The 14,830-nt window shown below is 47.0% G+C and overlaps 1 protein-coding gene across 3 annotated transcripts in view; it reads right to left on the reverse strand.

Annotated features, from left to right (window-relative positions):
• DDX31 (DEAD-box helicase 31) overlaps positions 1–14,830 on the reverse strand; it is a 71,571-nt gene that overhangs the window by 55,225 nt on the left and 1,516 nt on the right. For 2 of the 3 annotated variants that reach the window (XM_082696099.1, XM_082696098.1), the window contains exons 2-7: positions 9,646–9,902; positions 9,464–9,539; positions 8,422–8,465; positions 7,202–7,272; positions 6,173–6,237; positions 1,088–1,132 (exon numbers count right to left, since the gene is read on the reverse strand). In XM_082696099.1, coding sequence (XP_082552225.1) covers positions 1,088–1,132; positions 6,173–6,237; positions 7,202–7,272; positions 8,422–8,465; positions 9,464–9,539; positions 9,646–9,902 — 558 coding nt within the window. Of the gene's footprint in view, positions 1–1,087; positions 1,133–6,172; positions 6,238–7,201; positions 7,273–8,421; positions 8,466–9,463; positions 9,540–9,645; positions 9,903–14,550; positions 14,767–14,830 lie in introns of those variants that run through there. The other variant, XM_082696100.1, reaches the window with a different exon arrangement.

Consider the following 14,830-nt stretch of genomic DNA (forward strand, 5'->3'; position numbering starts at 1 on the left):
TGTCTTGTGCTCCCTCTGCTGGCTCAAATTCCCAGAGTGCCACACAGAGAAGCACAAGTCTGCGGTGCACATGGATGGAGAAGTGGAACAGCGTCACCCTGAATGTGCCTCCCTTCGGGAAGAGAGAACAGAACATGCAGGAGGAAATCACCTGGAACAGTGCTCAACGGGCCAGCCTCTGGGCATACTTCTTTAAAGGTGGTATGAGGTACCCTTCAAATATGCCAAACAGGGCACTGAGAGGTGGTCATTCCCCAAGTTTATTAAAGGAACAAAATCAAACAATCCCAGTGGAAACTAGAGGAGGTGAAAATTAATTTAGGTTATAACCACTAACAGCCATCAAGAAGCCTCAACATAATCCCTTTATCCGAGGGTATGTATACAGTTGCCACATGCTTAGTATTCAAGGTGCATCCTAGGGAAGTAGCAAGTTTGCTGCTGTAAAAATGTAAATAGCTTCAGCCTGCTCCTTCATAGGACTGAGCCAAGACAGGGCATGCAGGCTGCAGGACAGGCTAAGTAGAACCCTCTGTCTTCAAGATCTGTTCTCTGCAAGGAAGTAATCAGCATCTGATAGAGAAAACCAATACCCTCATCTAAACTCGCCTCTCTAGGCAAATAAAATAGATCAGATGGGAGAGATTTCCACCAAGAAAGAAGAAAAACGTTAAGAAGCTAAACTTTGAAGAACAAGTAAAATCTTTAGTACAGCAGCCTCTTTCTCTTAAAAAAAAAGAAAAAAAGAAAGCCTATTTTAGGGCCTATGGCTCTAATTTTTAATTAAGTTATAAAACAAACCAAAAAAGTAGAAAATGTAATTATTTAAATTCCACTTAAAAAGTACAGAAATTAATAGTGTCATTAGTTTTTAGACAATAAGGGAATGCTTTTCCATACTCAGCTTATGATTTTCAAAGAGTATTTGAATTTTTCTCCTTGATGGGAATCAAAAGGATGGTCCCAGGCAAAGGTAAGGATGCAGAAGGGAGAAAAAATGGAAAAAAACCACTTTAAATTCAAAAGGATCTTACTTCCAAAAGGGAAGTACCTGCTTAAGATCCCACCTGAAGGTGAGACAGCTTACCTCTCTTGTCGGCACCAGTACCAGGGCATAGGGGCCATCACTGCGCTATCAATACAGAAGGAAAGAAATGCCGTGAGCGGATGGGTGAAGGTCACAGGACTCCAGGTGGACCGAACTTGACGGTGGCCCCTTGCACATGTCAGCGGTAGTCTCATTAAGGAGGAGACTACGACGCCCACTACCCTATTATCCTATTATTATGCAACCTTGTTCTAAACGTTCCGGCCCATGCAATCAGACAAGAGAAAGAAATACATATAAATTTGGAAAGTAGGAGGTACACCTGTCATTGTTAGCAGATGACATTTTAGCCTAAAACAAAAACCTGGAGAATCAACTGAAAATCTACCATAAAAAAGACAACTTAGTCGAGTCGCTGAACGTAAAATTAATAGTACACAAATCTACAGCCTGACTCAAAAGTTACAAAATACAGTGGAAGGGGGGGAAAAAACACACCAGAGCAGCAACAAGCTTGACAAAAAATGTACAAAATCTACATGACACACATTTTAAAACACTTCTGAGGAACATAAAATCTGAATAAATGGGAATAAAATCTGAATAAATGGATACATCCAAAATGTATCCTATTCCTGGATAAGAAGGCGCCATATTACAAGATAAGCTAATTCAAAGTCAACCCACAACTGTGATATAAACCTAACAAAGCTGCCACACGTATGCACATGTGCACACAACTTATGTAAAAAATACATACAATCAGACAAGCTGATTAAAAACTTCCTATGAAAAATAAATGTGCAAGAATAACCAAAATATGTCTGAAAAACATCAGATGTTAAAACACTTTAAGACATTCTAATTTAAAAAAAATTGACACTGGAATATAAATTGAGATTACAACAGCAAACAGTCCAGAACAGAATCAAGTTTACACGGAACGGGAGGAAGGAAGCTGCGTCTTGCATCCGTGGTGGAAAGACAAATTATTCAGACTTCAAGAACAAAGTCAGGAAAGTCAAGTTGGAATTAAGTAGGCCTTTTTACAGATGATGCAAAACTCAGAAACTATAAAACAAAACACTAATAAATTCTATTACATAAAAATTTTTAACTTCAGAATGGAAAAATAATACCTAAACAAAATCAAATACTAAATGACAAAATGAGAGGAAAACATGCCACTTGTAAGAGAAAGGGTCAATTTCCTTGGCTGACAAAGGTCTGTGATTCAAATAAAAAATAAAAATAAAAAACAAACCACAACAACTGAAATAGAAAACAGGAGCAGGAAAACCAGCACAGCAGGTAGCGTCTCGAGGGTGTGGGCGAGGAGCTCCTGGGCGCCCTGCTATGGGGCACGTACCTTCGCCAGTTCAAGTTCAACTGTGTTTATCTACTAAGTAAACATGCCACTTCCACTTCCAGGGATTTCTCTAAAGGATGCTCCTGTGAGCACACATAAAAATGTCAAATATTTTACAGACTGTGAAGTGTGCAGACTAGCCTTGTTTGTAGCAAAACACTGACCTAAGGTAAGTTCCACCAACAAGCGACTCGTGTGGTAACTTGTGGAGGCAACAGGCATCAGGATACTAGGGGCCCATTACAAAAGCAAGGCAGATGGGCGGGGCACTGCTAAGACACTATCCCTGAACACACTAAGTGAACCAAAGCAAGGTACAAAATGCACAGCACACCACCACTTGTGCATCAAACCACACACACAAAAGCTCCAAGGAAAGCGGGAAGGGGAATCTGCGGGCTCACTCCTGCGAGATGAGCCCTGGGAGGACCACCCAACTGGCAGGAGACCCACGCTCCCGAAAGAGCGGTGGTGCCCTGCTGCTGCCCTGCTGCTGGGGAGAGGAAGTGTGAGACTTACTTCCCAGCATGTATTGTCTGGTACTTTTTTTTTTAACGTGTACATTGTATCTAAAAAATAATAACAAAGATAATAATAAGAAAACAAAAAGCAAGCCGGTGAAGGCCTCGGTCAGCTCAGCAGTGTCTTGCATCTCTAGAGTGCTCACAGACACTTAGGAATTAATCAAAACGATGTTAGCACAGGAGCTAAGTGCAGGTTTCCAGCCGATCCAATCACAAGCATGGTCTTTCTGTTTTGCATAGGCAACATTTACCCATAAGGAGAAAAGGATTTGGAATTCGAACTAGAGCTGTCTGTACTCGAGTCTGCGGGGCCCAGGCGAGGAACAGTAAACATGTTAGTACAACAGTATCAACGTGCCTCGGTGTGACGTTAGGAGATTCTGACATTTCAAAAGGTGTTACTACACAGAAAAGAAGAAAGGAAAATCAATTCCTCGCAGGGCAGAAGTGAATAAAGAAGGATGGATGTGTTGTTAAGAAAATCAGAGCCCACATAACGGGAAGAGTGAAAACGCAGGAAAGCAATCCGTTCTCATCCCATCACCGAAGTAATTTACGACTCTGCTGGGTGCCCTGAGTTCGCCGCTCCCTCCAGATAGGTTTTTCACAGGTCAAATCATTTTACGATGAACTCCAAGGGTCTCTACTGAATATTACTTGAAATAAATGAATTAAATTTGGACTCTTTTACAGAATATTTCAATCTTTAATAGAATGAACTGCTATGGATGCTAAAATATATGGAATGAATAAAAACGAAGACAGGCTGGTGAACATTTCTAGCTATTAAGCAAATCAAATTGTTGCCTTTCAAACGAGCCACACGGCCGTGCCATGGAGTGACGGCGGAAGCCGCATGAGCAAGTGCTGTTGCAGAAGCTGACTACCAGCCGGCTCTCCGCCCTCCACGTGCGTTAGCTCAGGAGCCTCACGGCATCCCTGGAGCCACGCACCACACGTGAAGTCACTGACACACAAAGGGACGAAATGGTTTGCCTAAAGACACACTCAGATCCGGGCCTTGAGCAGAGCTGCCCACCAAACGGTCGCCCTTAGGTACGTAATCCAATCTCTCCTGCCCTCAGGTCACCGACCTACGAAATGAGACAGCTGTGCTGGAACTACAGAACCCACGACAGCTCAAGGATTCCCCAACTCTCCAACCTTATAAAAAACAAAACAAAAAACAAAGCAAAACAAAAAGCCCCCCAAAACCCATGGTTAGTAAGAAACTCCCCTAGAATTTATAAATGGATGAGACTTTCCTACGTTATGGCAACACTCGGCCTCTCTCCTTCTCTAGCTAGGTACGAGTCCCGTGCTAAGTCCTTTATTTGAGCTATCACACTGAAGAGTGCCCAATGGGAAGGAAAAAATCAGTCATCTGCGGGAAATAAATTCCTCATTTGTCCACCTCAGAGGAAACCAGTATGAATAGTTTCTTCCTTGTCTTTTTATGCACACACGCAGGGCATTATTTATGAAATCAGATCATCCCGTATATACTGTTTTGTACCTTGCCTTTTTCGTTTTAACATGCAAGAACACTTGTCAAGTTCACAAAGAGAAACCACTTTTAATGTCTATGTAAGGTCCCACCACTTAGATGTTGTGTAGGATTTCGTTTTATTGATTTAAAATTGTTTAAATAAAACTTAAGTATAATTTAAAAACTCATTTTGAAATAAATTAAGGCTTACAAAAAAACTATATCAATAGGCAAAGAACTCTCTTATACCTTCTTCCAGCTTACTCCTACCGTTCTCAAGTCTCAAAATCCCAGTACAACGATCAAAAGCAGGGACTTGGCACTGACGTGAGACCGACTTAATCCACAGCCCACATCCCGACTTCACTGACTGACCTCTCCGTGTCCTCCCCCCAGACCAGGACCCAGAGCAGGACCAGGCATCGCACTGAGCTGTCACGCCTCCCCTTCGCCTCTCTTAACCGAGGGCAGTTCTTCAGCATTTCTGTTTTTAGTGACCGGAATACTTTGGAACACTAGCGGTCTGTTGCTTTATAGGTCTCTAGATTTGTGTTTGTCTGATATTTGTTCGTGATTAAATCCAGGAGACGCGAGTGGGGCAGGAAAACCACACAAGTGGGACCTCTCTGGAGACGTGCAGGCTGACACGTCCCGGCACTGGGGATGCCCACGCTGGCTGCCTGGGGAAGGCGGTGGCAGCCAGGCCTCCCCAGTGTGAAGTGACTGTTTGTCCCTTTGAGGTTAAGAGGTGGTTTATAGGGAGATAGGTAAATACCCCATTTTTCATCAGACTCTCACCCCTCATTTTGGTATCTATGATGTGTGACACTGTGTTATTAAGGCACCGGCCGATGGTGCTGCTCTCCTACGACACTGTGAGACCTGCTTCTCCTTTTCCCGCCTATTTATCTGTTCCCTCAATAATTTATCACTTTTACTATCTACCTACATATAATCTATCTACAATACAATCTATCTATCTACAATAATCTATCAGTTTGTACTCATGGGTGCTAGTTTTAACCTGTGGGCTATAATCCAAAGCTACCACTGCCTGCCTGTCACTCGGTATCAGGTGGGCTGGACACACACCTCATTCTGTCTGCCCAAACAGAGGCGAAAAAGTAACCGAGGAGCTCCTCTCACCTGCGTGTGCGCCCACCTCACTTCCTAGTTCAGATCTCACCACATCCTCTCCACGGAGGAAAACCAGAACGTATTTGTGGGACTCTGGGCTGGGTTTTGAGAGAGTGCCTGTGCCCCTGGAGCCCGGCAGTGAACGCGCCTCCTACAGGACCCAGGGACCCCACTTTCGGCCCCTCTGGCCCGGGCACTAACTGTGTTTCCCACCTAAAGACAAGTACTACTCCCCGCTGCTCCCCAAGCCTCCTTCTTTCTGTAAACTCAGGCTAACAGTAATACCTGTAACTCACCAGACCGAGGCGTGGGGTTTAAGATTCAAGAAGATAAACATAGACAAAGAATCCAGAACAATGTCCAACACAAGGAGCATGTACTTTACAAATGTTTCCTATTAGACCTGCTGTGATGACTACAAGTATAGTTTTTCTAGTTTCTCTGGACACAATCCTCAGACACAAAGTGTTCAGGTAATAAACGAGTCAAAAAGAAAAAAACACTGCTAAATGGAAACAGATTCTTTTGGTCCCAGTATCACTACTTTGGATCAGTTGGATGTTGCTTATGTACTATGAGCAGTAACAGAAAAACACTATACTCACCTGTATTTTTGATTTCATTGCTTGAAGTGTCTGGACCACAGGGATGCAGTAGGCAAGAGTTTTACCTTTTAAAAAAATACAAAAGCAATTAAAATCATAGACCCTAAAGATGTAGGAAAAGCAAAGGAAGTTAAGAAAAAGGGCTCTGCTCCTTTGGAGAGCACTGAACTCCGGAGACGGATAAGTGCACATCCGACATCCAGGAGCGGCAAGCACGGGATCTGCCCATCTGCCGCAATTCCCAATCTTGTTTGTGAATCCAGGACTTCCCAAAACACCTGCAGCTAAAATCCTTCATCCAGCTAACAAAGGGAGACAATGACACATGTCTCAAGTTACACAAAGGCTCGACTTGAGGACTGCCCCTCAAAGCTAGAAAACCCCTTTAAGGTCGCCCCTAACCATGCACCTGAACTTCACGGTTACGTAAACGACCTGCACGGCGCTGACGTGCTTGGGAGACAGCCTGAACCCCGAGCTGGCCTCTGAAGACCGTGGAGAAACCAAGGAATGGCAAAAGCTTCAGGTTTCCACACACCTGAATGGTGGCTGAGCTGGGGGCAGGGAGCATGGTGAAGAGCCAACCTGCCATTCTGGGCACAGGAGGGGCAGAAGAACAAGTCTGCAGAAAATTTTGGAACACGCAAAAGCGGTGTTCTTTGTTGGAGCAGAACTGGCATCCAAATAGTGTGAGCTCACACCGGCACCGTGCTCTGGGATCAGAGGAAAATACTCATCCCCGCTGGAGTGCGGAGGGCAGCTCGGGTGCATAGATGTGGGACTGGGCACAGTCCTGACAGAGGCCGACCACCTCCTAATCATTCCTGATCGCAGCACCACCAACCTCCCCACCTCCCCTTCCTTTCACTAGGGGAACAAATTCAGGGCTCTCCTCCAGAGCAGGCATGGCCTCCCTCCTTCCCCCAACAAAGTAAAGCCACCGCTGCCACAGACACCTCACTTGGAACCTACCATGTGAGTGTGGCCCGGGTGTCCGGGAAAAGGGTCAGAAGTTAAGTGGCAACTGACCTGAGCCCGTCTGTGATCTCACCAGAGCATCTCTGCCTTCCAGCAACGCCGGAATACTTTGCTTCTGAACGCTTGGACAGCCCAAAAGAAAGAACACATGCTGAGCTATAACATTTTACCCTCCCCTGTTCACAGGCACAGACGCAGGACACACAAACCACAACCGCCCCCATTCTTTGCTGTGTCTGCCAACTGCTGCTTTAAAAGTCACCTAAACATTCAAACGAAGGTGCTGAGAAAAACTTGTGATGAATGGAGGGATAAGAGTTCAGTTTCTGGAACTCAGCTGAAAATACTGAGGTGAGCCAGGATTGGCCGCTCTAGCAAACGGATCAAAAAGAAAAATGGCACAGGCATGATGACAAGCTCGAGCTCCCATGAGAGCATACCCGTCCCCCGACCCCCGGCTCCCGTGGCAGGCTCTGGGACCCAGTAAGACGTGACAGGACGATTCCCAGCAAGGATACAAGGAAGCTTGTGAGCCAACCACACAGCCTGCAGCTGCTTCCCAGTTTCCAAAACACCGAGGTGTGACTATCACACAAAGATGTGTGTCCACACGTGTGTTTAAAAACAAACAACAAAAAGGGCACAGAATTCACTTAAATTTGATCGATAAAATTAAACAAAAAAATGGGTAAGAGGGGTCCTCCTTCTATTCAAGACCCTTACTAATATGTACCTATGACTTAAACGTGATGACAAGTAAAATTAAACTATGAAGCACACACACTCACGAAAAGGAATTTCATTTCTTCTCTATACCTTTCACTATTCCATTTTCCAAGAATCATCACTCTTAAACATTCGAAAACATTTCATTCGAAAACATTTGTGTCCGTATCCCATTACACCCGACCACAATATTTACTCCTTTCTTTTTGGCTGCCTCTAGTTCTTACTACTAAAAAATAACGTGACAAATTCTCTATTGTGGACATGTGATTTTCAGTGTGGCAAGGACAGCAGCGGGATCCATGCAGACATCCTCTGGACCGGATCAGAGCTCCAAACAGAGGCAGTTGGGGACTCAGTCTCTGCATTTAACAAGTGGGAGAACCGGGTGGGTGAGTGCTGTCTCAAGCCCTCCGCGGGCAACAATCCACAGTGTTCTCTAACACCAAGACACAAATGTGCTCAGTGCTCCACAGATAACTCCGATTTCACTGGTCATATACATGCAAGTCTTAACAAAAGCAAGGCTGGCCTAGAACCCTTACCTGGTCATACTAGTCATGTTTAAGACCGTATTTATTGTGGAAATCTAGAAGAGAACACACAAAATATTTTTAACTACTGACTTTTTGGCACAAATATATTTAATGCAAATGAGGATGCAAAGAAGAAGGTACCAGGAGAAAGACAATGGCTGTGCTCCCTGCAACCTGTGTTCTTCCAACCAGCGAGTGTCACCAGGGGTGGCTCTGCCCACCACCCCCACTCCCCACCCCCCCATACACACACATACACACACGCGCACGCGGAAATGTCTGGAGAAATTTTGGTTGTCCCAAGTGGGGCGGGGGACGCCACTGGCATCAAGTGAGTAGGCACGGAGGGCTGCTGGCCATCCTATCACGCACAGGGCAGTGCCCGCGTGTCATCCGTCCCCAAATGGCCACAGCATAAACCTGCTCGATGTCCTCGCTCAAACCCATAGGTAAGAAAACACCTTATGTGAGCCACCGTAAAGGGGTAAGTAAACTGTGACCATAGGAACAGAGGAAATCCAGACTCCCTAAAAGTTAATGCATTTTTCTCTTACTCATAAATAAGAGCGGAAAGTTCACAGTCTGAACAAACAAACAAAAAACCCCCACCCATGTGTTTGTAGACAATGTATGTTAAAATAGCCTCATCATCCCTCAATTCTTTGTTAACAAGAGACTACCCTTGATAGGAAGATGCCAGCTCAGTCCCCCCTCCCAGTCATTATGACCCCTGTCACCCACATGAGCTTCCATGTCCCATCCCCCCGCTAATTAGGAGCTTGTCCTAGAGTCCAATAAGCAGAGCCCCAGGCCTACTTTGAATTAGGTGAGGAAAGTGTTTAGCTCTCGAGAAAAGGGCTGGGGACGGAGGGAAGGGCAGCGGACAGTGAGCTGAGCTCACCGGGACCGTCCGGGAAGAGCATCTTGTCCATCGGACTTCATCCAGGTAACTTAGAGCAAAGTAACCAGCCTTGGATTTTTCTTCCTAGAACTGTCATTTCACAGACCTTCCCAAGGAATAACCACACTGAAAAAACCAAGAGACACTTACTAAATGTGGGTGGAGGTCCAGTTCATGGAAAGCTTCTGAAGTGAACACCTCTTCTTGTACCTGCTTTACTACAGGTCTGCAAACGATGAACAAAACCCAGGCATCAGTTCCCGTTGACAGAGAAAAAGGGCAGAAAACACTGAACTCCTCCTGTTGCTGAGCGCACCTGCCCCTGCACATACCTGTGGAGCTCTGGGATTTCAGGGTTGTTTTTAAATAACGACGAAGTCCTAACGCACAGTTTCTGTTCTCGGGTTCCGTCACTCACACCGACCAAAGATTTCCTTGGAGAAAATGTTTTCTGTGCCTTCCCCTTAAAAGTCCTTTGTGTTTCTTTAGCAGTAGCTTTCTTGGCCAGGAGAAACGCTGCCTTGTTCCTCCGCTTCGCTGGGGGAGCCTCCCCGGATGCTTGGTGTTTTCTTTTGGTGGCCTCTGCTTGCTGCATTGTTCCCAAAAGGCAAGAGCAACAAGAGATGCATTAGTCCATGAAGACAGACCTCGGAGTGAAGCCTGACTGCCCACGGAATTGCATCTCTCCCTGCAGAGATCATTATGTCCCATATGTCAAGCAACAGTTTAGGGTCTGCAATCAGATTCTTTGACTCAGCCTTTTTTTTTCCCCCAAAAGAAAAAAAAACAAACAAAATAAAACAGACGGAAACACAAACACTCAGCTCATTCATCCACTAGACCTCACCATCCATCTTCACCATCAACCCCACCAAGATGAGGGTAAGGATCAAGCAGGGAGAACCCTTTGTGGGGCTGTATGTGAACAAATGCGAGTCCCTTTTTAAGGGAGGAGAAGCCCACCTTGTCAAGAGTGCGCACTGTCAATCCTTCTCTCTAGATGTCCACCTACACAAAAATGGGGGGGGGAGCACATCCTCTTTCTCCACCGACAAAGCCTGTTGGTGACTAGACATGGGATGCTGCAGCCCTGCCCATGCCCAGGAAGCGGGAACCTTCATTACTGCTCTACCCCAGAGTGCTTGGATCGCTGTCATCCTCCCCCTCACGCTGCTCCCCGGACTCAGATGGCTTGGAGACGATTCCCACTCGCCGTTTCCATTCCAAATGAGAATTCTGCTCCATCCATCACTTCTACCACAATTATTTCCAACTCTCCTTGCCTTTCAGGTCCCCACCTCATCACCGATTACAGGCTACAACACTCGGCATTCTCCTGCCTGTTGCTTATTTCTGAAACATGGATGTGGTTATATATCCGATGTCCAAACTTCTCCCAGGAGAAGAAACATCCAATTTTCTTTGAAGAAACATTTTATTTTCTTTGGCCTTCTCTTCCAATTTCCACATGAATAAAAAACATCCCATGAGTAGCCAGGACTTACTGTCCTGGCATTTTGGTTTCTCTTGGAATGCTATTTTCCCCTTAGCTTGAAATGATGGATTCCATTTACGTATCAGCTTGCTTTGGCCATGACTGTCAGCTGCAGGCTAACCCACCAACAGCAACACTTGTTTGTTCCTGACAACTACAGAACTCCTGTATCTAAATAATTCAATAAATACACTTTTGGGTATTTACTATTAATAAAGGAAGTACTGACCTACTCCATCATCTTACAAATCTATCTTACAAAGTCCCAAGTTTATGAGTGTTCAGATTAAAGAAAGAGATAAAGTCACGTTCCAGGTCTGCTGAATCATTTACAAGGCAGAATGAAACATGTTGTCATTCCTTGATTGATGGAACAACACACTCTTTGGAGCACTCCCACCAGGCACGGACTTCCTACTATACACTCCTCGACAGGTGACCTTGCGGTAGGCCTTGCCTACACATCTCCCCTTACCGTTCTCCATCGCCGGAGACACCAAATTCTAGGGGTTAGGAAGCTGTTTCTGACACTTGGACAAGATCTGCCACCTTGATCAACTCTCTGCTAGTCCGAGGCATTGCATTCCTTCACACATCGTTTAACTGCCTGTTTCTTCTTCGGACTTAGTAGCCCAAATAGGACACATGCTTTCAATCCTTTCTCATCCCAGTCACCTTCTATTCTCACGTCATCTGTTTTCTAAAAGCACGTATTCAGAATTAGGCACAATATCTCACAGGCTCTCCGCTGCTCTTAGGCTAAAATAAAAAACCTGTAATATGATCTATAAAGCCCTCTAGAAGCTGGCCTCTGCTCATCTCAGTGCCCTCGTCTTGTGCCTCAGTCGTCCTGGTCTTCCTGAGTTCCTAGAAAGCCCTATGCGTCTTCCTTCCTCAGGGCCTTTGCACATGCTATTGCCATACCCATGTCTGCAACACCCTTCCCCCCACCCTTTGGCTGGCTAACTCAAACTCATCCTCTAGATCTAGGCTTACTGGGTCCTCAGAAGAACCTTCCTGACCTCTTCTCTCCACCGAGTCAGGCCAGGACTCCTACTCTTGGCTCTCCTAGGAGGCACCCTTTGTCTTCACTGTAGCATTCAGGACAATTACAAGCATGAAATGTAATTTGTTACGTGATGTCAGTCATCCCCATTAGACTGTAAACTCTACAAGGAAACGGACAAGTCTGTCCTGCGTGGCACTGCACCCTCGTATGGGCTCAATTCTGCCCAGAGTAAGTGCTCAATAAATGCTTGTAAGATGAATGACAACAACGGGATTATCCCTTCCCATAAGGTGGATGCTATTCCAGTGCTTGTTAGCTTTTCTGTCCCAGCAGCCACAACACATTCTTTTAAAAAAACTGACCACTCAGCAGCTGTCAAGTAGTGTGGTTCTGAGGATACAAGGCTGAAAAACTAGTCAAGCCCTTGAGGAACTCAGGCTAGTGGAAGAGACAAAAGTATAAAACCAGAAACCCAAACCTGTGTTTGTACTCAGAAGAGGTCTGTACAAAGGATTATGGAAGCACGAAACAAGAAGGCCACCTCGGCCTATGTCATAAGGGAAAGGAGGGAACAGAAATGCCTCATGAGGAGCAAGGACGCACCTGCACTTCTAAAAAGTCGGCTCTGCAACACTAAGCAAATTACCTCCCTGTGAGTTCGTCCCTGTACCTGTAAGACAAGGGGCTTCTGGCAGATGACCTCTACAGCCCATCTAGCCCTAAAAGTCTAAATACTACGCTTCTGATATTAATAAATACACTAGAGCCCCGGAAATATGCTAAGTACTTATGAGAATTAGCTAATGTATCATCCCATTTTCAGATGAGAACACGGAGGCAGAGATACGAGGCAATTTGTCCCAGGATCGCTGAGGGATCCAGGCTTTGCTCAGGCCCTGATTCTACGGCCAGGGTTCCGGATGGTTATGCTGTAATACTATTTATTAACTGTATCCTGTTTGTTTGGAAAACAGCATGTGTAACTTGATCTCTTGTTTGCTTTCTACGAGGATATACACCAAAACGTTAACCAGAGTCACCTCTCAGTACAGCAGTTACGGAGTTTTTTCCTTTAACGTCCTTATCTCCCTATTTCCTACAATAAACTTCTATTACTTGAATAATAAAAAAAATTTTTTTAGAATGAAAACACTACATACTGTTACGTACAGCATCACTTAAATTGTCGAGGCCTCTCCAAAGGCAGTGTATTAGTTAACCGCCCCAAATTCGGGCCCCTGGCAAATGAGACTGGCATACCTGTAATTCCCATTCAAGACAAAAAATGCGGATGCAGATGAGGGCCATGTAGATCCCCGGCATCATCTCACTAATACACATCCTTTTGACGTGGCGGTTCAAGCGATCATGAAGCCAGACATCCTATTTTTATCCCTTCAGCTCACTCAAGGAGGTGTTAATAGTGCTGCCCCTATGTTACCAGGCACCTCCACAGCAAAAGCACCCCAATAACCCCTGGACACAGCAATTCCGTTACTCAAAATGGAACCAACACGACCTTACTTACCAGTGGCATTTATTAAGTGCTTTTCTGGGCCAGAAAATATAGTTTTCGTGTATTTTATTTACTCCTCACAATAACTTCATATAAAATAGAAACTTGTTTATATCTATGCTTTATTTGGTGGACAATTTTATGTCTACCCTGCATTTTACAATCGTTTTACAGATTGGAAAAGGTCCAGAGAACTGGACCTTACTGAAATAACTTCCCCAAGTTCACAGAACCAGCGTGTTGCACGGTGGGCATCTAACCCCAGGTCTGCGTTACTCCAAATCCCAGGCTCCCAGAAGCTCTTCAGTGCTTCCGTTTCCTCCTCCCAGAGAAGCGGCAACCCCACTGCTTAGCTGAAAACTCCTACTCCCAAACCTCTATATCCTAAAGCTTGATTATCACTGAAAAGTCACCAAAGACAATCCTTCTACGCTCTCGAGGAGTATCAGCTTCAACACGCTGGGATTGCCTGTTGCTTTCTGGAGAAAACACCCACTTTCCTCCGCACGAGGTGGTGTAATTTCTGGCCTCTGTGGTTAACTCGGGATTCTACAACAGATTTTCTGCCCTGCAGCCGTGCTCCCTTCCAGGCGAGAAGTCAACCATCAAACCAGTTCGCAGCTCTGGCTCGGGTGAAACGTAAAGCATCTTTCCCCTCCCCAGGGAGCGGGTTATACGGACGCTCCGTGTTCCTCCCCGCTGCACGTGGGTGAGAATCTATGCCATTTCGGAAAGTTCTCGAGGGAGGCCTCTAGGCTCCGGCCCCCGTTCCTGCACCGAACGACCTTCCTCCGAGGCACCGAGGCACCGGCGGTGAGAGAAGTCAGGAGGTGTGGCTAGCAGGCGCCCGGGCTGGCACACCCGGCTGGCACACTCGGCTGGCACACTCGGCTGGCACACCCCGGCGGCAGTCCCTAACTCGGGCGGCAGTCCGCTCCCATCCCCTACGCGACCGTCGGGGCCCTCCGACGGGCAGCCCGAGCCGGCAGCCGCCCCTCCACCCCGGCTCCGCGGCCGCCCGGAGCGCCCCGGCGGCGCAGAGCTCCGCGCCCAGACACGTGCCGTTCAGCGACTTCTCCCGAAGCTGCTAGACAAGCCCACCTCCCCCATAACTCGGCCGGTAGCTCGGAACCCGCCCAGAGGCGAGGCGGCGGCTCGCGCCGTGCAGCCGGCCGGGCCGCGGCGGCGGACGGCTCCGAAGCCGGGTCAGAACTCACCCGCCTCGCCTGGGCCCGGCGGGGTCCGGAGAGCGTCCCGGGGCCGCCGGCCGGGGACTCCGCAACGTGGAGGCGCAGCCCGCCGGCCGCTGCCATGGCGCACGGCGACGCGCGGGCTCAGGCGGACACGGGCGGGCGCGGGCACCCGCGGGCGCGGCCGGACCTGCGGAACCCGGCCCCGGGCTCGCCTCGGCCCCACGTGGGCGGCGCGCGAGGACCCCGCGTAGCTGCCCCGCCGGCTCCTGCGGCCGCGCCCCTTCCGGGTCCCTAAGGGCCCAGG

This window comes from Mustela nivalis (genome assembly GCF_964662115.1).
Source record: "Mustela nivalis genome assembly, chromosome: 13".
Lineage (NCBI taxonomy): Eukaryota > Metazoa > Chordata > Mammalia > Carnivora > Mustelidae > Mustela > Mustela nivalis.